The sequence below is a fragment of the Pyxicephalus adspersus genome, chromosome 3, assembly GCF_032062135.1.
Source record: "Pyxicephalus adspersus chromosome 3, UCB_Pads_2.0, whole genome shotgun sequence".
In the NCBI taxonomy this organism is placed as follows: domain Eukaryota; kingdom Metazoa; phylum Chordata; class Amphibia; order Anura; family Pyxicephalidae; genus Pyxicephalus; species Pyxicephalus adspersus.
The window spans coordinates 73,930,283-73,952,170 of NC_092860.1; the positions used below are offsets into that span (position 1 = coordinate 73,930,283).

The 21,888-nt window shown below is 35.1% G+C and overlaps 1 protein-coding gene across 2 annotated transcripts; it reads right to left on the minus strand.

Annotated features, from left to right (window-relative positions):
- Positions 1 to 2,026: 2,026 nt before the first annotated feature.
- LOC140326555 (uncharacterized) lies at positions 2,027 to 21,521 on the minus strand. Of its 2 annotated transcripts, XM_072405245.1 has the most exons (15): positions 21,390 to 21,521; positions 19,671 to 19,759; positions 18,111 to 18,300; positions 16,562 to 16,686; positions 15,866 to 15,989; positions 14,268 to 14,465; positions 13,002 to 13,222; positions 11,316 to 11,390; positions 10,306 to 10,444; positions 8,966 to 9,033; positions 7,363 to 7,439; positions 7,189 to 7,271; positions 6,253 to 6,351; positions 4,077 to 4,199; positions 2,027 to 2,415 (listed from the first exon to the last, which is right to left on the minus strand). In XM_072405245.1, the coding sequence occupies exons 1-15, from the start codon at positions 21,465 to 21,467 to the stop codon at positions 2,365 to 2,367; spliced, it is 1,740 nt and encodes a 579-aa protein (XP_072261346.1). In that variant the 5' UTR covers positions 21,468 to 21,521; the 3' UTR covers positions 2,027 to 2,364. The 2 variants fall into 2 exon arrangements, with proteins under 2 accessions (XP_072261346.1, XP_072261347.1); XM_072405246.1 differs by lacking the exon at positions 4,077 to 4,199.
- Between the last annotated feature and the right edge of the window lie 367 nt (positions 21,522 to 21,888).

A 21,888-nucleotide genomic window follows, 5' to 3' on the forward strand; every position in this document is an offset into this window, starting at 1 on the left:
TTAAACTGGTTATGCCTAGCCTTGAAAGTTGTCAACCAGTCAACAATTTCCCTTGTATTTAGGAAGATGACTGATGTGAATGCAGCTTCACAAGTGCACATTTCACTACTTCAATAAACTACAGTGATATTAATTTGTGGTACAGAAATTAAATATAATAAGTGGTTGCAACTTACATAGCACCTAAGTACAGATATGGAGACAAGTGGTCCATAAAAATCAAAGTTTAGGAAAGATTTTGTACTAACTATGCCATTCATTTTTAATTTATTTAAATACCTTTTCCATGCTTGTCATTTTAGAACCATGCCAATAAAATTCCTACATTTGTCAAACTTATCCTGTCTAGTGTTCAGAGTTATGATTGAACAGTGACATCTAGTGTTCTTGGTGAGGCACAGCACCTCAAACATTATTATTATTACACAGTATTTATATATAGCGCCATCATATTATGCAGCACTGTACAAAGTCCATAGTCATGCCACTAGCTGTCCCTCAAAGGGGCACACAATTTAAAGTCCCTACCTTAGTCATATGTCTTTAATACAGTCTAAGGTCAATTTTGGGGGTAGCCAATCAACCTATCTGCATGTTTTTGGATGTTTTTGGGATGTGGGAGGTAACCGGAGTACCCAGAGGAAACCCACGCAGACATGGGAAGAACCTGATTAACATTTATTAGCTGAAATCATAAGTTTGGACTTAACTAAAACTAAAAGACTTGACTAAAATGTTAAATGTTCAACCACTTACTAACAATATCAGATGATTTGTGTGCATCCAAAATACAAATGGCTTTTTTTTTTAATATGATGGAACAAAGAGTATGATCTATCCTGTGAAAAATAGTCATAAATCAGCTTTCCTTTTATTTTATTGCCATAACTGCATTCCATTGCTTTTTCCTAAATAGGATCTATAGCACATGAAAATGTTGTCTTCATCCCAATTGATAAGATGAAAGAAAAGACAGACAGACAGATATAGCCACCCCTATTGCTAGAATGTATTGTTTTTTGTTGGGGCTATATGCAAATGCATATTGCCAAGAAGAAAAAAAAACAAACAAACAATACTATTGTTTAAGCTGTGGAAGGAAACCACTCAAACTCCATGCAGAGAGTTTGCTATTTTGAGTTTTTACTCTGGATCACTGTTCTGCACAATGAGCCTATTTTAAATCGACCGAGAATAAAGAAAAAATTCCTAAACAATGGAACAAGTGCATTTAATGTAAATTTTAACATATTTAAATTGAACTGGCTAAATGGTGTGAACACAATAAATGCTAAAATGCAAAATAATGCACTGCAAAAATCTGAGATGTGTGAAAGTGAGATGATGACGAGGGAAGAAAGAACGTCTATAAAATCACTGAGTGTTTTTAAGAAGTGTTATAAAAAATATATTATTTTCATGTTGTATGATAAAAAAACATACAGCATTTTCACTCACAGTAGCAACTATGAATAAAAAATCATTTTTTTAATCCCATATAGCATATACCAGGTTTTACAGGAATGAATATTTATATATAGGTCCCATATATAGTAGAAGAGAAATGACAGGGCTGGCTATTTTTAATTATGTGTTGGGTGTGATGAGTAAAAACTACTAAATCACAAAAATGTACTGAATTTATTACATAAAAGTAAAATAGGACAATTTTGTGATGTCAAAGCTTGTTGTGTTAGGACTTTGCGTCTCCGTTGCTGAAATAGACTCTTGCACTCATGCCTCAATTCTTTGTAATTTTTGCTTCAGTGACCAATGAAAAAAAAATTCCCATTTATTCCTGAAAAATCGTTGTCTTGTACCTACCCAGATCATGCTGCTATTGTACTCTAACTAGTGACATGTCACATGGTACTTCTATAGGTATTGAGTTACTTTAGTGTTGAATAAATAAGACAATGAGATTCTGGATTTGCCACCATCATGCAGATAACACAAAAAATCTAATAAAGCTTTGCAAATGACAAAGGTATACCATGACAATACAAACTTGAAACTCTATGCGGGATGCGGTTACTAAATCATTTTTTACGTATTTACTAACATTCAGGTATATTGTATAGCTTTATGTGTTAGATTTATAAATAAATAAATAGTAGAATAATGATGATAGTGAGCAGCAATACTTTATGATGTATTTCAACGACATAGAATGCCAGTGAATTCAATTCTTTGCAAAAAGTTTAGCAGCAAGGAAAACATTTGAAATCCACAATCCACAAATTTATTAAGACATAAGGTAGAAAGTGCCACTGCAAAACAATTCTCAAAATAATAAAGTGTGGAATTTAATTAAATCTTTGATAGTTTTTACATATTTCAGTCAGTTTCTCGAAAAAGGCCTTTTTACATGGAACCAGTTGCTTGATCATGAAGTTTAAGAAGTTTCAATGAATCCTGGAATGGGAAAAAATAGAAAAATATAATAAAAATATGTGTATTAGGTCAGGTACATATAATATATTCAATACAAATATCTTTACTTTATTAGCAGCCTATAAGTGGAGTGCTCAGTGTAGCAGGAACAGTGAGGCTTTTTGATTATTCCTCTGGAGAGCCACTTAAGAGTTAATCTTTTTAGCAAGTCAAATACAAAAACATGGAATACTGAATACATGTGTTGTGGATGTACAGGTGGATTTGTGTAAACTGTCTGGACTGTGCCCTTCTGAACATCCTGTGTCCTCCTTCCCACACTAGTTTGGGGTGGGAGTGACCTGATAAAAAGAAAGTTATGGCTGTTATGCCCCGATGAGTCATGAGAAAGAAAGCAGCTGGCAATATACAAAATAAATTCTCATACTAACAATTGCAAGTTTTTTCATAAAATAATGTAACAAGGAGGTTTGGTCAAAATGAGCTAGCAATGGTCCTGTAACGAGTTAATTAGTTGAGTTCAGTGTATATTTGTTAACTCCAGATCATATCATAGAATTGAGTGCTGACGCTGACATTTTCTGGATACTCATAATTAAATGCCAGCTTTTCCCTGCCTGACTCTTCTCAGTTAGAAGTTATGGAAACGGGCCCTCCCTGGGGTAAACCGAGTCGCATGATATTGCTGAAGGAACTGTTGCTGTTTTGGACCATTGTACGCATCCAATAAAGATAATTACTAACTTTTAATTAAGCAGTGCCTGAGTGTTATGTGTTGTTCTTTAACCCTTTCTGCCACTTGTAGTCTCACAAACACTTCCAACTTGTTATACTTTTTTTTCATGTTTTCTCCTATAGAACTCTTTACCTTCCTATAGAAGGTAAAATTTTTACATGCAAAACTAAATGAGGTAGAGGAGTCACTTATCCTACCATTATTTCTGTCTACCCTATTTAGGTTTCAATACCTAAACATAATATTAAATGATCATTGTGAAATAGGATAATACATTTATTACCACCCATAACATCAACACTATAATTAATGGCACCACTGTCATTCTTTGCTTTCATATTACCAAAATCAATGAACTTTAGACCACACCACTGCTCCTAAAGCTCCATCATTGGACCTGATTTATTAAAGCTCCCTGAGGCTAGAGAGGATACATTTTCAGCAGTGAAGCTGGGTGATACAGCACACCTGGCATGGATTTCTTCAAAGACATTTGATAGCAAAAGTTTTGAATCCTGGACCAGATCCATTTCAGGTTTGCTGGATAACCCAGCTTCACTGATGAAAGTGAATTCTCTACGGTCTGGGAGAGCTTTAATAAATTGGGCCCACTGTGTTGGGGTCTAGATACTAAGCAGCACAGAGAAGGACCCTCCTCCACCCCGACAACTTGCCTGACCACACGGGTCTGCTAACCCCTAATGGGTCACTATGGTGCTCTTGGGTTCTTGTGCACAAGCATAAGCTAACTATTTAGTAAATAACAGCAGAACTAAGCCAACAGAAAGTAGTTTGGAACTGGCAATTTAAAGCTACAGATTTTGTCAGTCTAAATAACCCACTCAATTTATGTTGTCCCAATCTAAAATTTATGTAGTTCTTGAAGTGTACTAGATTTAATTATTGATGTTCCTATACAGAAAATCCTAGTATTAACAACTCTTACCTTAATTGCTTGTACTCTGCTTATCCAAATCATTGCATCCCTGTCATTGGGATCCCCAGATTTCTTTAAAATCTTATTACATGCTTGTCTTAGACGTTTCAGTTCAATTATTACAGCTGTAATCTATTATGAGAAATTTTTTTTAGATATCAGCATGAAATAAATAAAGGCCCCTGGTTCTAAACCTAGCCCAAGGTGATAGATTGTGCTGACAACATGTTCTATTCTTTTTTCTAAATACTGGTTGTGCAACAATAATACACCCAAGTCTGCAAATTCTAGTAAAGGAGGGTGAATCTTCTGGTTTGAAAAAAAATATTTTAGTGACAGACTGACACATAAACAGACAAAACAGACTTTTTGGATGGATTTTTAAATTTTAAGTGCTGCACCACAACTTATTGATGTAAAATAAATGCTAAATAATAGTACAGAGACAAATCTTGTCATTGTATGTTAAAGGTCACATATAAACTATTGAAATTGTGTATAATTAACATAAATGTTCAGTTGTGTTTCAATTTACCAGTGTGTCCATGGTTTTGTAGTGGATTGCTAGTCGGTGACACAATACAATCAAAGGAAATGGAATCCTTAACATCACACCTTGGTATAGTAATAACTTTGCTAATATAAAGCAACAGGCATACACAAGCTGATGTTTCAGGACCCTGCAGGATGTTTCAGGACCCTGCATCATGTGATGCCTGTTGTTTTATGTAAATAAAGGACAAGAATAATTGAGACAAAATGTGGCTCTGGGATTATAATGATGATAGCATATATGATAAAATTCTATACTGTATGGTAAAAAGCCAAATACCCCAAAACATAGATACAAAGGAAGGTTTAAAGTTTGTAGATAATAGAAGAAAGGGATAGGAGTCTTGAAAAGAACGTACTTAAAATACTGTACTGCAGGGGTCAGCAAACTTTTTTGGCTACTAGGCCATTTTAGGAGGTCAAGAAGGCACACTAGGCCAGACTCTCTCTCGAGTCCCGTGCTGATGGCTCCGCCCCCAGGGAATGCCCCTGAAGGGAAATCCCTCTCCTCCGCAATGCATACAAAGGAGGAGAGGGAATGTCCCCTTACCCCAGCGGCGGAAGTGTTAATGCCGGCTGTGGTAAAAAGGGAAGAGAGGCATAACAAGGAGGCTCAAGAGCCGCAGGTTGCCAACCCCTGCCGGCCAGGATTAAGTCAGATCGACCAGGGGGCATTGGGCCAGAAAGGACTACTGGCTAGGCTGTATCTGGCCTAAAGGCCGGAGTTTGCCGACCCTTGCTGTACTGGATAAAAAAGTGGGGTGGTTTGGAAAATCTACAATCCTAAGGAGCTCACAATTGTGTAATGAGTACAATTTTAGGACAAACTGGGTGCTTATCTGATGTCTAACGCTATGTACACATATCAGATGATTGTCACCTGAGATTTAGTATTGGGCTCATCTTGGGTGAAAACCTCACATGTATATATTGGTCCCCCAACATCGTTCATCAACCCACCCAGGCAGATTGACTAACAACAGAAACAACACCCTCATCTTCATAGAGCAGAATTCAGCTGTAATCAGTTACAAAAGATGACAAAAAATGGACCCAGAAGACATAAAGGGATCACAACACTTCAAATGATCAGACACCTGGAGCCAGTATACAATCCTATTTCTATACCTAATGTCTGTAAATAGAAAAGATTGGTGCATTTTAATATGGGTATGTGCACGAAAACCAATGTTGTATATCTAAATAAAATATATGATATTTGTATGTATGACAAATGTATGTCATATTATTTATTCAAATATTGTCACTTTACAGTTTGAATCAAATTTCAAGCCATAGCATTTCAAGGAAAAGGAAGAAAAAAAAACTAATACTATCCATTTTTGAGAATATTTGGGACCCTTTATTAGGAATGTGTATTGCTTTTTAAATATATTTGTCTTTCTTGTATAATGTTTATCTGAAATAAGGCTACATCCATCACCCCTTCTTAACATGCAGTGTTTTACAGAATCCAGTAAATACAGTACTAAATAAATTAACTACTTTGCACAGACAAATACGTGCCATTAGGTAATGGTCAAAGTTAGGGTGGAAGGTAAAGTTTCTGAAAGAAGATCATCCCAACTTGGGTCCTAAAAATACAGTACAGCATATATTTTGTATGATTTACCTGATTAAGTCTCAGGTGGTAGTTTTCATACAGGTCATTTTGTTCATTCAGAAGTTCTTCTACCTGTTCTCTGCTTTTATCACTTGAAACTTTAGTATCCTGTGATGTAAACAAAAAGAAGTAAACATGACTGATAACACACATAAAATTATTTAGAAAAACTAGGATTCTCCAGGATTTACAGAGGACACACTTCCAGAATGATCAGAAAAGGTCTTTGGAACTGAGCAGCTTGTCACGCCTTACACTACCTGGTAAAATAACCCCTGAAAACCATAACCATGTTTATGATCTCTTGATAATCATTGTCAAAGTGTTCCAAAAAGCATCTGTTCCTTAATCCTCCTTAGTGAATACTGTGCCTTCTGTCCATAAAACAGTCGTTTGCATAGGTTTGAAAATGCTGCTGGCAAATGGACATTAGGATTCCTACAGACACGTACAGCTTACATTTTACTAACATGTTCTAAAAAACAAAAAAGGTTTTTTTTTTTTTTTTTTTTTTTTTTTTAAGTATTCGCTTTGATATCCTGCCTACAACACCTCTACTCTACTGCCTAGTTAGCCACATCAATGGTGTGTTGAGATTTCAACCTATATAACAAGGAATCTGATATTCCCCCAAACATTCCCTGGTGGGAATCAATTACTGCCATTAAAACACACGGGCTTGGGAGTTTACCACAAGGGAATGTTTGGGGGAATGTCTGATTCCCTGTTTTATAAAGAAAGCCCTATGGGTCCAACCACATTTCAAGCAATTTTGAACCTGTACCACCTTATAGCCCTCCTAAAAACTTTACAATACATTACCCAAACTCCACACCATTTATAGTAAATCTGTGAAAGCTGCTCTCCATTTAAAGAAAAATAGCATATTATTTCAGTGACAAGGAGTTTACCTGATCTTCCTTTGTGGTATCCTACATGTCTTACCTTGAGTTCTTTTAGAGTTCCCAAAAGAAATGTAAAAATATGCTCTTTTTCCTGATCTAATTTTACATTGCTCTTGCAAAGACCTATAAACAAAAATAAAAGTGTTAAATGTTACTATATGTTTATTTCAACTGCCATTTGTACAATATTTCAGTTTATGCAACCAAAACTTACATTCCAATTTTCTCAGTAAATCTGCCAGATGTTGATAGCAGGCAAGAACAATCCCTGTATTTAATTCAGATATTTTGCTGCAAAGAAAACAAAATGTCTTAGCATCAAAAATGAATGAAACAGTGTTGATTTCAGCTCACATCTAGTAATTAGTATGTGTTGAAAACTATAGAAACCTAAGAGCAGTCAGCACACATTAAAATGTTAATTGAAAATTACACTGGTATGCACAACAGTAATGTGTTCCAATCTAAATGCATACTCTGTAATTATCACAAACAAAACTAGGGTAAGAATACATTGATTACCATGTGTTCTATGGAAACATTTAACCCATCTTATGCAATATTATCACCATTGTTACATTTAAAGAGTATGTCCATATTCCATCCCAAACAGGTGACTCTTGCTCACCGGTCAGCTACATTAAAGGACAGTACCCATTAGATCCTTTCCCATTATTCCAACTCTTCTGCCAGCACAGCAATGACTAATGTCTTCTAGATATATGTGGTCTATACCCTGCTGATTGGTGCCCACACCTGGATTATAGGTTGGTATCTATCTCTTCTTTCTGGAAGTACTTGCAGAAGTTGACATTGTATTCTAGTAATTCACAATCATTATCACGATATTTAGTGTGTATTTAATTAGGAAAGACTTTAAGGGTATGTCATTGTGACTGTTCTATTGTTGTGGACCAAGCACTTATAAAGAAGCCTTTTATATGTAACTGTACTGTATAACAATGTTATTTTCCTTGCCCATAATGCTCATTGTATTCGAAATGCAGTAAAACATGACAGCATATCGATTAAGAACCAGAATGATAGCGGCAGGTGATATTTGTTTTTTATACTATATTTTACCGCTAATAATACCGGTGAAGATTAGATAGGATTTATGACTTGGGGACTAGGCAAGCTGAACATACTTTAGTGTTGAACTAGCAGCAACATGGCAATGCTGTGTAGCACTCTTGGCACTTGGGTCATAACCTGTGATGCATATACAATCTGGCTGTTGTTACAATGATATGAGGGGCCTTCAAAAAAGTTTCCAAACTTTTAAATTTTTATTGGAAACCCTAGGGGGGAGTAGTAATTGGTCATGTCTGAGAGAGTCATGTGACTAGTCTGTCTGGCAAGCTGGCTGATCGTATAAATTGAATCAAAGAGGAACAGCGTTCTGCCAAATGTTTTTGTGAGCAGAAGGCATCCTGGGAGCACAAATTCATCTCTGTATGGTTTCCCAGTATGGAGATAAATTGTTTCTCTTGCCTCTGAATTGATTGAAACCTTTGGAAATGGTCAGATGTAGTGTCATCTGATTTCCACCTTTTTGGAAGAGGGGGAAGAAGATTTTCATGTGATAGTGATGTGAAATATTTTATATATCACACAATAATGGCTTTGCTCTCAACCAAAAACATTTTTTGCTGATAGCATTAAAAAGTTGGTACAACCCTGGGAAAATGCATCGCAAAGGAAGGTGACTATATAGAAAACTGATGTAAATTGTTTTGGAAATTCTTAATGAATAGAGGTAAAAAAGTGTGAAAACATTTTGAAGACCCATTGTAAATAAACCATATATTTTATACCTTTTACAATCCATTTGATGTTCATCTCCATGTTTACTGCCATCATCTTTGGACTCAAATTTCACTTCCTGTGGAAAGAATAATTGGAAGTGATTAGATATGGCTAATATATATATATATATATCATTATGAATCCAAATATTAACAAGAAAGCAGCTGACATCAAAGCCATCAGAATGTCATCAAAGTTTGAGTGACATAGAACAAATGTTTACCTGATAGAACAAATGTTTTCAAGATTAGTATGTGTAAATGATTAATCACAGAACATGTCACATGAAATAACAATTGGTGTAGTATATATTTTAAAATCTAAAGTTTTATGGCAATGAACCCATAATGAGGCAGGAAAAAGAGTCTTGCCTTATTTTCTGCTGCATCTTCCAAAATGTTAAATACAATTTTCAATAATGAGACACTGGTATAATGAATGGGAGAAAACAGATGTGAATAATACAAGAGATAAACAAAGCAATAACATGGAAATTAAATGTCACCCAGGAGAAATTAAATTGCTATATGAAAAGAAGGCACCTCCGTGTTACTTTTTGCAACAGATACCCCAAAAGGAGCAATTTATGGGGTTCTCAGATATATAAATATCAACCACCTCCCACAGTATATTCAGCTCTGATTTAGGCTCTTTTGTTCTAGGGTCCACCTGTCAGACGGCCGTGGACTGGAGGTTGGGAACCTCTGGGTTAGAGCAATCAAGCAGGGAAAGTGGTAGACATCTGCATAGCAGTGCATCCTGCTGTTGAAGACTCAAGTGGTACAAATAAAGTAATGTACCATCTAAATGTGACCCTTCAAGGTCAGAAGCAGTAATACAATATAGTGTAATGTTTAGTTTATTGTAACATCACCAATACCATATCTTCCAATATCTTCTGGATAAAACACCTTAATTCATAACCTCCTTGTCAGCAAAGAAAATGAATAAAAAAAAACAGAACACAGGATCACTGGTGTGGTAAAACAATTCATTATTGAAAAAGAGAGGAAAATACAATGGTTCTAATCCTATCTATTGTAGTGTTTCAGTGGGGGCCGCACCCCTATATACATAGTTTGAAAGCAAAGCTAACAAAGACTGGGCGCTCTTACAAGATTTTGAGTATGCTATGTCTAGCTAATTGGTCTGCTATGCCATGCTATTGAATGAGAAGGACCCGACAAATGATTATTCAGTGTTTGCACTTTTGAGTTGTGACAAATTTTCTTTTATTTTTGTTGTATTATCAATACAAACATTTTGTGCTGCAAAAAAAACCCCCAGTCTTTGTATTCTTTGCTTTCATATTTAAAAAAAAGACTTGAATTTTTATAGTATTTAGTACCTTTTTTCTCCTTAGCTTACGTGACCTCCTGGAATTTCTTGCACTTGAAGCACATGATGATCCAGAGAGCAAGGTACTCTCTGTAGGGTTCACACAGCTAGTATCTTCTTGTTTATGAATCTGCATTTGTTTAGTAGCACTGAAAGAAACATTATATATATCACCAGTACTAATATATTCCTAACAGGCAAACATTTGGTTTACCCTTAAACAATCTTCTATATTTTGACAGCTAACTACTTTTGGAAGTATTATTTAACTGTTTCTAGAATAACACAGCTCTCTTTGGTAATATAGCAAAAGAAAAGGCAGGTATGCAAGTATGAGTTAGGTGTAGTATTTTCTTTACAGCTTTACAATGCACATTTTAAGCTCAGTATGCTCTGCATTACAACATTATTATTATTAAACATAAACAAATGATGCAGCTCTGTACAATACATTGGGGCTGCAGATGGTAAGCCTTCATTTTTCATCCAGGACAGAGGGAGACAAATTAGGAGTGGATAGGTAAATATGTGTGTTGTTTGCATGCATATGGCATTGTATGCCAAAGGAGGACAGAAAAATTGCTAAGGGAGGAGGTGAACAGAGAGAAGAGGACAAACCCTTGGAAAACACCATCAAGGAGGGGAATGGGAAAGGAAGAGATTTGTGAGAGTGGTCAGATAAATGAAAAGTGAAATAAATAAGGGGCATTGTCAATAATAGTGATAGAGTGCAGAATCTGGAGCATAAGACAACAATTGGTATTATTAGTGGATATTTATATTGAAAAAGATTTGATACACTGAAAAATTAAGCTAGACAGATGGTATAAATACTTAACACATGCTATCATAGTAGGCACAAATTAATGCACCTTGGAACCTCCAAAACACAGTGAACTAAGATTTCAAACATTAGTACATTATTAAAGCAAATATTATTCTGTAATAAAAAAAAATGCAGTGCATGCCAATTTCTCCATGTTTTATCCCTTTAAAGACCCTGCAAGTACAGACAAATACCTCTTGATCGGTGTATGAGAAATGCACTCAGCTACTATGTCCTGCTGTGGGCTGACATACATGCCTTTTTCTTCTCTGAAATTACAAGAAATGGTTCATGTCATCCTTAGTTATCTTTTTTTAAACTAATCAATCCCTCTCATTTTTCTCAGCTACCCAACACAAATACTATATCACACAATATCTGTAGTTTATGATAAAACTAAAATGGGCTAACTGGATTATTTAAGATAACACCGAACAGCTCTGAACTTTCAACAAGAAAAGAAGGAGAGGAAGCCAATCCAGCAGTGGTAAGGATAGAAAATACCACTAGAGTGGTTGCCGAGCCAATAGTACATAAGAGAAAAAGTGGAAAGATAGCGGCTCTTTATGGCAGAAAATAAGTCTAGCATGACATAAAACCTTTTATTCAGTTACTAAAACATATACTTTTTAGAAACATAATTGGTCAAAGAGGCCATGGCAATGTTTAACCATGACTTTATAAAATACTCTCTAAAGAGTCCAAGATGTGGGTCAGTACTAGTACTGGCCCACATCGTGGACTCTTTAGTGAGAGTATTTATAGACTTATTTTCAGTCATTAAGAGCCGCTATCTTTCCACTTTTTCCCTTTCAACAAGAACAACATTTTTGGTGTCTAGAAGACATGAAAGGAATTAGATACACTAATATGTTAATTTGGAAGATACATAGGGCTCTATTTTATAGTGAGTGAATCTGACATTCCTTAAACATTCCCTGGTGGAGAATCATTTACTACCATTAAAACACAAGGACCAGGAGGATTCTACACCAGGGAATGTTTGAGGGAATGGCAGATTCACAGCTTTATTATTATTACACAGTATTTACATAGTGCCATCATATTATGCAGCGCTGTACAAAGTCTATAGTCATGTCACTAGCTGTCCCTCAAAGGGGCTCACAATCTAATGTCCCTACTTCAGTTATATGTCTTTAGTACAGTCAAAGGTCAATTTTTTGGGGGAAACCAATTGACCTAACTGCATGTTTTTGAGATGTGGGAGGAAACTGGAGTACCCAGAGGAAACCAACCCAAACACGGGGAGAACCTGCAAACTCCATGCAGATAATGTCCTGGCCGAGATTCTAACCTGGGACCTAGCAGTGCAAAGGCCAGAGTGCTAACCTATATTTATAAATATAAAGGGTAATAGGAGCATAAAGGGTATTGAAGAAGAAAGTTATGATCAATACATCCTATCACAGAGCCCAGGGGTACCCTATGTTTATATAAAAAAAGGCATAATATTTATAGGTGGAACATTGGGCTGAGTCAGGAATTCCACCAGTGAAATCTTATTTCCACAGACCTGTCCACCTGGAATGTTTTTGGGGTTTGTGTGTTTAACCCTTACTGTTGCATTCACCATAATAAAAAAACCATGAAAAGCCAAGAGGAAGAATGACTTAACTTCAGCATCTAGAAAAACTGAAATATCTTTTAGCAAAATTTGAACTCGGCTGATTTTTACCAAAATTTCAGGGAGCATTAAACTCAATTTTGCTCATCTGTATTCTACTTCCATAGTAGCTTTTTCAGTGCTTTTTGGGCTTAGGTGGGGAGAGGAGTCCTGATGGAACTTCAGATGCACCAACTTGAGACACAGACTGCATATTAAAAGAGTGGCTGCTGTGAAATTTGTATGCCCACTATACCTTTTGGTTTGCTCCTTACATTGATGTTTTCGTTTTGGTTTTTTTTTCATAATGCTAAACAGAAATTCTTTTTGAGATATTAAACTCTGATTTTCTTGTTGCAGATCATCGATTTGTGAATGAAGTGATTTATTTTCATTCTCTGATCCTTTGACAGCATTTTCCAGTGTATGACTATGCTTCTTCAGAGCAGATACTTCAAGATGAAGACTCTCATTAATCTGTTTTCAATTAAAACACAGACATGTATGACATGTATCCCATATCCCAAATTATATGCACAGATATACACTTGCCACTTATGTCTTAATTAATAGCCTTCCCGATGTCTTCCAGATATAGAACAATATCCTATGGTTTAAATTTACATAACACTATTACATATTAATATTATACATTATTAGTAATGAGATTATGTTCAAACCTATCATAAGCTATCAGAAATAGCTTAAGGTAAGTGTAACCATATTTATACACTTGCAGCAACAGTCTAACAGTACTTACGGTAACTTTGATTTTTGTTTAACAATAAATCAATGTTTTTATGTCATAAAATAATCCACTGCAAGGTGCATAGAATAGGCATGAAGTATTTTAGAAATCTACTGCTGGAAATCAATGAATAAACTGAATTAACTTAGTAGATGGCAGTACTAAAATGCAATAATATGTTGGCTGGTCAATATTGCTGGAATATCACAGCTCATGATTACATTTTAGGGACAGCCAGATTGTAAATTTAACCACCAACAGAACTGGAACTGGTTATTATCTGACATTTTAAATACATGGAAGAATATTTTAAAGAAAAAAATGGCTTTTGCATGAAAGATTATAGCTATAAAGGGAAAATAAAAAGCAGAGTGGTAAAAGAGGTTTATGACTCCATGGGAAATTGGGTTTTAGGGTTTATGTCAATAGGCAAATGCAGTGAGCGATTAGGTGTTATTTGCTTGGCATCATTTTAAGATGCATGTGATACCATGTTGACCGACATGTGCATTTACACTTGACATCTTTCTAAACAGCATCAACCTGCTTTAAGCTTGTGTTCTTACTAGCTTGTATGGAGAGAGAAAAAAGATTTCTAATACAAACAAAAGCTGTAAACACAGGCACTTATTTAAATTGGTGGACTGGAGAATAAGAAATTTTCATTTTTTTTTAAGTTGAGTGGCATGCTTACAGCAAGATTAATCAGAAAAATTAATACACTGCTAAACCCAGAAGAAGCTAAACATTTTCTCTTATTCTCTACACACTAACATTTCTGTTGGCCATGACTTGTGACTGAAGCTTTACACATTTCTTCTCCAGTTCCTTAGAGTCAACTTTTGCTTGGTGAAGTCCAGAAAGAAGTGATGCCATCTCCAATTCCAAGGCATCTCTCTCACGTTGTACATTGTTGCATTTAGTTTCCATGCATTCTACATGTTGTCTCAGCTCTTCTTGCATCTCAACATGCTGAAAACATATTGTAGACATTTATGAATAAACCAGACCTTTCACTTTTGGTTAAAGACCACTATGAACGATAAATACTCTGAATAGCATGTACAGTGTAGTTACCCTAAAAAAGACCATCATTTTCTTTATGCAAGTGTTAACTGAAGTTATTTGTATAAAGTAGAACTGCAGTTCTGCTTGGAAAATCAACAAAATCAGACAAGTCTTTATTGCAGAAAGGTGATGTCACTTCTGCAAAAAAACATACCTGCCAGTTTGGTGTCTTTTTTAAAATGTTGTAGGAAATGTACTGGGGTACTGCTGTCAGGTGTATGTGTGAGAGTTTGTTGTTACCGGAAAAGAAGAGGAAGAAGATGGAGGCGCCGGCAACGGAATGGGGAGATGAGTGAAAATATTGCTTTCAGACTGCTATGTTTAGGAATTGCCTGTCCCTTCTGCAACAACAGCCTGCCTGAGCACTATTTTTTTATTTTCTATCAATAGTTCAGCTTTACTGCAAGCAGATATAAAAAAAACTAATCAATGCAACTTGGTAATACACCATAAAAAGCATTTTTTTTATTGCAGCTAGTTTAAATACTTTGATTTGACTTGGTATGAGTCTCTTGCAGTCTACTGTACAAAAGACCCTAGGGAGGAAGAATGAAGCAGCACATAGTAATCAGCAGTGTTTTCCCCTTACGCAATAAATTCCTCTGCCAGAAACAAAAAATCTATGCCAGGTAAGACAACATCCATTTATACATTATGCCTGTGTATTTCGCTGTTTTCCTAGAAGTCAGCTTTAAAGCATAACTGTACATTCACACAATATACAGTTACCTTGTCCCCACCTTCAGTTGGAACCTGTGGTGCTTTACTGTGCAGGTACTGCTTGTTGTTCAGAAAATGGTATTGTCCTGATTTCTGTGAAACATCAGAATCTCAATACAAATCTGGAGGGTGGGCAATCTAGGTCATGGGGGAAAGTATTGTTACAGGTATTCTTTAAACTTAAACAGAATGCCTCCAACTCCCTCTTGCCCAGTCTTATGCAACCTCAAAGTTGGTCATAAACTTATTTGAGACAATGGCTATTTTACTAATGTGCACATTTCAATGTACATCTGAAGATTTCTTGTTACTTCACCTGCAACAAGGTTGGGTTCAATCTAGTGATCAGCTTTTACAAAGCTGAAAACCCACCAATATATTAGCTTCAAATTCTTGTTCTGTGTATGGATGCAATAGTAAAGTAAAATAGACAGTAAAAATAAATATGCATTAATTTTCTCACAAATATATGGAAAGTATTATAGGAAAAAAACATTTTACTGTTTTTTTTAAATGATTCCATCGACTTTAATAAACTTTGTGTCTTTGATGGCAAAGCATTATTATAATTTAGAGATTTGTACCTCCGCTTCTTCATTTTTTCTTTCTTCAGTCAAGTTTAATTTGTGTGATTCATTTTCCTTTAATAAAGAATATCTTCTTAGCTTGATTTTGATGTCATTTATTTCCCCTTCTAAATTGGTAATTCTATAAACAGATGAATTGATTTTGAAAACAAGTGCAAGCTTCCAATAGTTTGCTTAATGCATTTAAATAGACCGTTGGGGGAGTGACGCAAAAGGAGGTATGTGCTGCTAGGAAAAAATAAAATAAAAGTTTTCTTAAAGTTGGGCTTTGGATAAAATGGTAGACCTTTTTGGATAGAGGTGTTAGAAGGGAAATCTTTCACACAGTGACATCTGTCTACAGGTGATTTACTGTTCTTGTTTTGCCTATGGGACAGGAAGTAAAATGTTTCCAGAAAGCTATAGCTGGCAAACAATATACTTGGGAGGAGCCATTCATGCCTCCTGGATGGCTGTTCTTTACAAAATTTGGTCTGTAAATTGGCTTAATAAAGGATTGTTTTGTTTGGCTGTAGAAATACTTTGTTTTGTTTAACTTTCTGTCACTCCTCTATTTTTGTTTGTTGTTTGCATGTGGACATAGGCAGTTTCCACAGGATCTTAGTGTTATATCATGATATCCATGAGACTCCTAAATTACAAAATAAAAATAGATTGGCATTTTAAATAAAATTAGGATCTCCTAGTACATACCTACTGGAATTAGTGATCCCTGGTGTGTAATGAAAACCCTGTTCTTTGATTCCACTTACATCTTGACTGACAAACCCTGGACAGAAATTGTTACGTTTGAAGTAAGAAAATCTTGATTCCAAAAGCTGAAAAAAAAATAAAAGACTAGTTTCTGCTGTAGTTCCTGCATATGTAAAGCATGTTCTTATCAAGAAAATAGTGTATATTGAGACAGACAAATTACCCTAATGAAAAGTTTAATGAGAATTGATGATGCAATACATTTTACCTAAAACATGATTTGCTTTTCATGCAAGTCCTTACCTTGATAATGATAAAAATATAAAAGTATACAAACAAATTTGTTCATTTATTTTTTGATGAAAACGGCCCAAAGTTACATCTCTGTGTTGCATAAAATTTGAAAATCTCTAAGAATCTTGGTCTCTACTAACCATGTCTGAGTTTAACAAGACAGGTTTGTGGAAGCGTGTCATGATCGAATAAAGGACTGAGCAGTTATTGATGCTCACCAAAAGTTATACAGATTTTATTCAGATGGAGGCAATTTATTGTTATGGTTAATCTGCCCAGAAGTGCTTATCAGAAGTGCTTAGGGAGGTTTCAAAGAACCACAGGGTAATTTCCAAGGAATTAAAGGCTTCTCTTTCACTGGCAAATACTAGTAAAAGTACTGGACATGAAAGTATCTTTAGGGATAAATTCATAGCTTCAAACTGATCTTCAGTTGGAGGGATATTGTCCGGCTTTTATACCAAAATCAATTCGCCACTGCCCTTCTCCTTTTTTGTCTGTTTAAAAAAATGTATTTAACTACTTTAAATGTTTCATATTTCTAAATTACAGTGATTGGTTTACCTGCACTGAATGACACTGTAAACAAGTGATAATTATAACGGTTTTTTTTTTGTGAATACGTCAAATCACTTGAGATTTTAAAAGGATAAGCAATTCTACTTTTTGGGAAAATTTGGGCTCTAGTAACGGTTGGCATACCATATATTCAAGCCATGCTGAATGTTCTCTATCAACATCTAACCTAGGTTGGCCAAGTCTGCTTTTAGCCTTGTGACATGTACATTTTACTGCTGATTTCCAGATGTCAAGTGCTCAAACCACTGTTTCCCAACTATGGTTTCTCGAGAGGTTGCTTGAGGTTCCTTGAGCAATAAGCATTGTGTGCCTCTCAGGTCAGTTTAACTGATACCAATGATCTTTTTGCCTACCTGTAGGGGTGACATTCTTCCCACTAACCACCGCACTAATGTACAGTAATAAAAGCAGGGCATCTCTGAATACCTGAAAGTTATTTCAAGGGTTCCCCCTTGTTAAAAAAAGGTCTAAAAAGACAGTTTTAAAATAAAACTTTACTTTTGGTTTACTTTTTTTTTTTAACAAAAACAAAATTAAAAAATGAAAAAATAAATAAAATGCAACATAAGTTACAATGTTCTCCTGTAGTATGATGATCATGATGATTAGATCTTTCCAGCATTGTAAGTTACATGAGCACAATATATTTTACACATATGTTATTGTTCAACTATACCTCTTGTCTCTGCAACAAATGCTCAAGTGTCACATCGCTGTTGGCTATGTTATTTTCTTGCAGTTGTAAGCAATCCATCTGATGCTGCAAGGCATTATGTGCATTCCTTAAGCTCTGGTGAAGAGCAGACCTTCTCATCTCTGACTGATCAAACTCATTTTTTAATTCATCCTCATAATATCCTGAACAACTTTAGAAATCACAAAAATGAATGTTAAAATCCAGCACCAACCCACTCTGATTATTTAGTTTTGCTTGGCTGCTGCCTATTTAAATCACATGCCTTTCTTCTCAATTTCCACATGCATTACAAACCCAAGCAATAGAGTTTGATAATGTAAATTTCAATTATAAATGTAAACTAGTTCCAAGAGCAAGACAATACTGTGTTGTCCAAATTCACAAATTGTGTGGAAACTTCACCAATGAAATATAATGCCGCAGGAGGTGGTCAAATAATTCTAAATAATGCAAATGACACAGGCCTTAGTTTTATGTATTTTTTTAAGCATAGAACATTTACAAATACAATACAACTACAATTCATTAAATATATGTACGCCCAGAATAGTCAAGTAATCAATAAAGGGAACGCAAACGTTTGATAATTTTGTAGTAACCTACAAGTCTGTTATATCATCTGACCAGCTAATTTGCTCCAGCACACAAAATAAATACCATCATGGCCTCTACCCAGATCAGGTTCACTTCTGCTATTTTTTTTGACATCCTATTTTATTTCTGGTTCAGGAAAGTGGTTCATTTATTTCTTGTTCATGGTGGGCCTATTCCAATGCATTTTGTAAAGCAGAAAAATATAACATATGTATTTCTTTTATTAAACCAGTTCTCTATACTGTTCTGCACTGCAACATGCTGGGGAAAGTTCCTACATAGCATATACAAGACAGTTCTAATCAATTTTAATCTTTCAAAACTATCATTGCTGTGAAAGTGCCCAGCTGGCAATTTAGAAAAAAATTGGAAATTTTTTCTTAAATGCTGTCAGAAAGAACAGGAAATGACATTTATTTTTTGGTTTAATGAATAGTTACAGCATGCAGCTTTGTTTGATTCTAACAAAGTCAGACAATCACTGTAGTAGTGTAACTTTTTTCAGGCAAATCAAAAACATTTCAATTACCAATTAACCTCATTTGTAAACTGATTCAAACACTTTACTTACTCTTTTCAGACATAATATGATGGAATAAAACATAAACCTGCTTTGGCAATAAGTTTATGATCTGTATGTGCTTTAAATAAATGAAAATGCTAAAAATGCTTCTATACCCTGCAAAACAGCTTTATAAACCCCTCCCATAACTCCAAGCATCAGCTCTTTAGCTTATCAAGTTTTATAGACCATTGCATACTTTTTCACACTTTAATCTAAACTTCCCAACCCTTACTCCTTTTAATGTTCCATTGGTAACCCCAAAGCTTCACCAGCTAAACCTTCGATTGCCAGTCACACATTGACACAGATTCCCACAGAACACTGTGTAGAAGTCCAAGATTTGCTGATTGATTTGTCACTATTGTATCTGTGAACTATACCTTGGGCATCCACTGTCTCTTTCATTAAAATGGTAAATGAATCTATTTTCTTTTCTTGATAATCTGCCTCCATAATCATCATATAGATTCTAGAAAATAAAATAGTTTACTTTTTTTCAATAACAGACATGATTTGTAATATAATTAAAACATATGTATAATATATATACGTAAAAAAAATAAAAACTATATTTATTTGGGATGCCTTTGTTTATGATTATGGCTCACATTCTTGGTGGTTTTTGTTCAATACTCATGCAGTTTCATAAATGAAAATTAAGGTCTGGAGTCTGGTGGCCAATTCATGTGTGGAAATGTTTCATGCTCCTTGAACTACTTTTTATCAAAGTGAGCGTGATGAAAAAGCCTGGTCATTCTGTACATAGAGGGAGTTAGCCGACTTCATTTTATGGGTACATAATGTTGTTGAACACATTGTAGGTTGGTAAATCATAAACAAAAATACTTTCATTCTTTTAAAGACATCCACATACAGTGTAATCATACAGTATTTTCTGTACACATAATAGCATAAATTACATAAAAATATTACTAAATTATGTTTCTAAATAAACCAAAAATATATTATATGGAATATACATGCTTTTTAATGTACAAAGTGTTTGTCTCGCTCCCATACCTATAAACTCTGCTTACGGGCAAATACTGGCTTTTGATTAGTTTTATTCTTATAAAGTTATATTTTTTTCATCAATTTATTTGTAAGTACTTATTTTGCACAAAGGAGAAAAACTGCTTTCATGGTTAAAAAAAAGTTTTCATTGCAGGACTTCATTAAAAAAAGCCTACAACCTACAATGCATACCCTTCAAACCTCAATTTTAAGTTAAAAATTATGCTTCATGCTTCATGCACTAGTGGCCCCAGGCCACTAGTTTTTAAGGAATACAAGACTGCATCAATCATTTTTACAACCTTGCTTGAACCTTAAAGCAGAACTAAACTGAAAATAAAAAAAATTCACATCTTTAATTGCCAAGATCCCTCAATCCTGTGGCATCCTGGAATCCTTTATCCCGGCGCTGAGGAAGCTTTGGGTGCCGCCATCTTCTTCTTTATTTTGGCTACATCACCCAATCTCGCACAGCGCAGGTGTAAGATCAGGAAATGTCTGCTTTAAAGAGGCAAAAAAAAGTGCCGATCTTACTGTGCATGGGTTTATTCTACATTAAAGAAGCAATTTGTTTTTTTTACCAATAGTTAGCTAATGGCTATAGGTATGGATAGGGATGAGGACAGACATTTGGGCTGCTAGTTCATGCCTGTCATTAAGCAAACTCTTGACCAACAGGTAGGTGGCAATGACAACATTTAGTAGATTCACAGAAGTGTGTCCTGATCAGACAAAAGTACTATTAATGATGGATCTTTTCACTATCAGGTTAGGGGATATAAAACTTAAAAGTCTGCTGAGCAAAATGATGGAATAAAAAATAAAGGAAAGAAAAATAGCAGAAGGAGGAAAATAACAATAGCTGCTATACAACTCCGTAATACAGGAATTGTGACAAAAATGTCAATGCCTACCTGTGACATGGTCTTTGGGAAGAGTCATGATTGGTATATATACCTACTTTTGCAGTGTTTTATATCCTGGAGGCATAATTAGAGAACAATGTTTCAAGTAAACAAGCAAGACTGTGTGCTTCTTTCAAAGTGGGCAAAAAAAAACTAATAAAAAGGAGGAAATAAACTCACCGTGATGGAATTCGGTGTTCGATAGTTCTTTGTTGTTTGTTCTGTACAGTGATTCAGTAATGTTGTTCTTACATACATTTTAATGCACTGATACAATCATTATAAACTACAATCCAATGTTTGGAGTTACCATTACAATTGTCATGCATGAAGAATCTGTCTCCATGAGAAACGCCCCACCCACCTACGTGAGAGGATTAAAGAAACTCAGCGAAGCTTAGGACTTGCAGAGCTAAACACTGAAGAGGGCGAGTGATTACAGAAACAAGGATGTAAATATTTGCCTACGGACAACAAGATTTTGTATATGGAAACTGTCAGCAAAATGAAAGGGTTAACTATAGCAATACATTTCAGGGCCTTTTTCTATGTACAGTACAAGTATTAAAACCAAATGTCTCATATTATCAGGATCAGCCCCAGGTTGTAGATTTGTCCCTGGAAAGGTGTTTCCTTTCAAAGCTGGCAGACTGTACAATAAAAGTTTTATCCTTTTAGC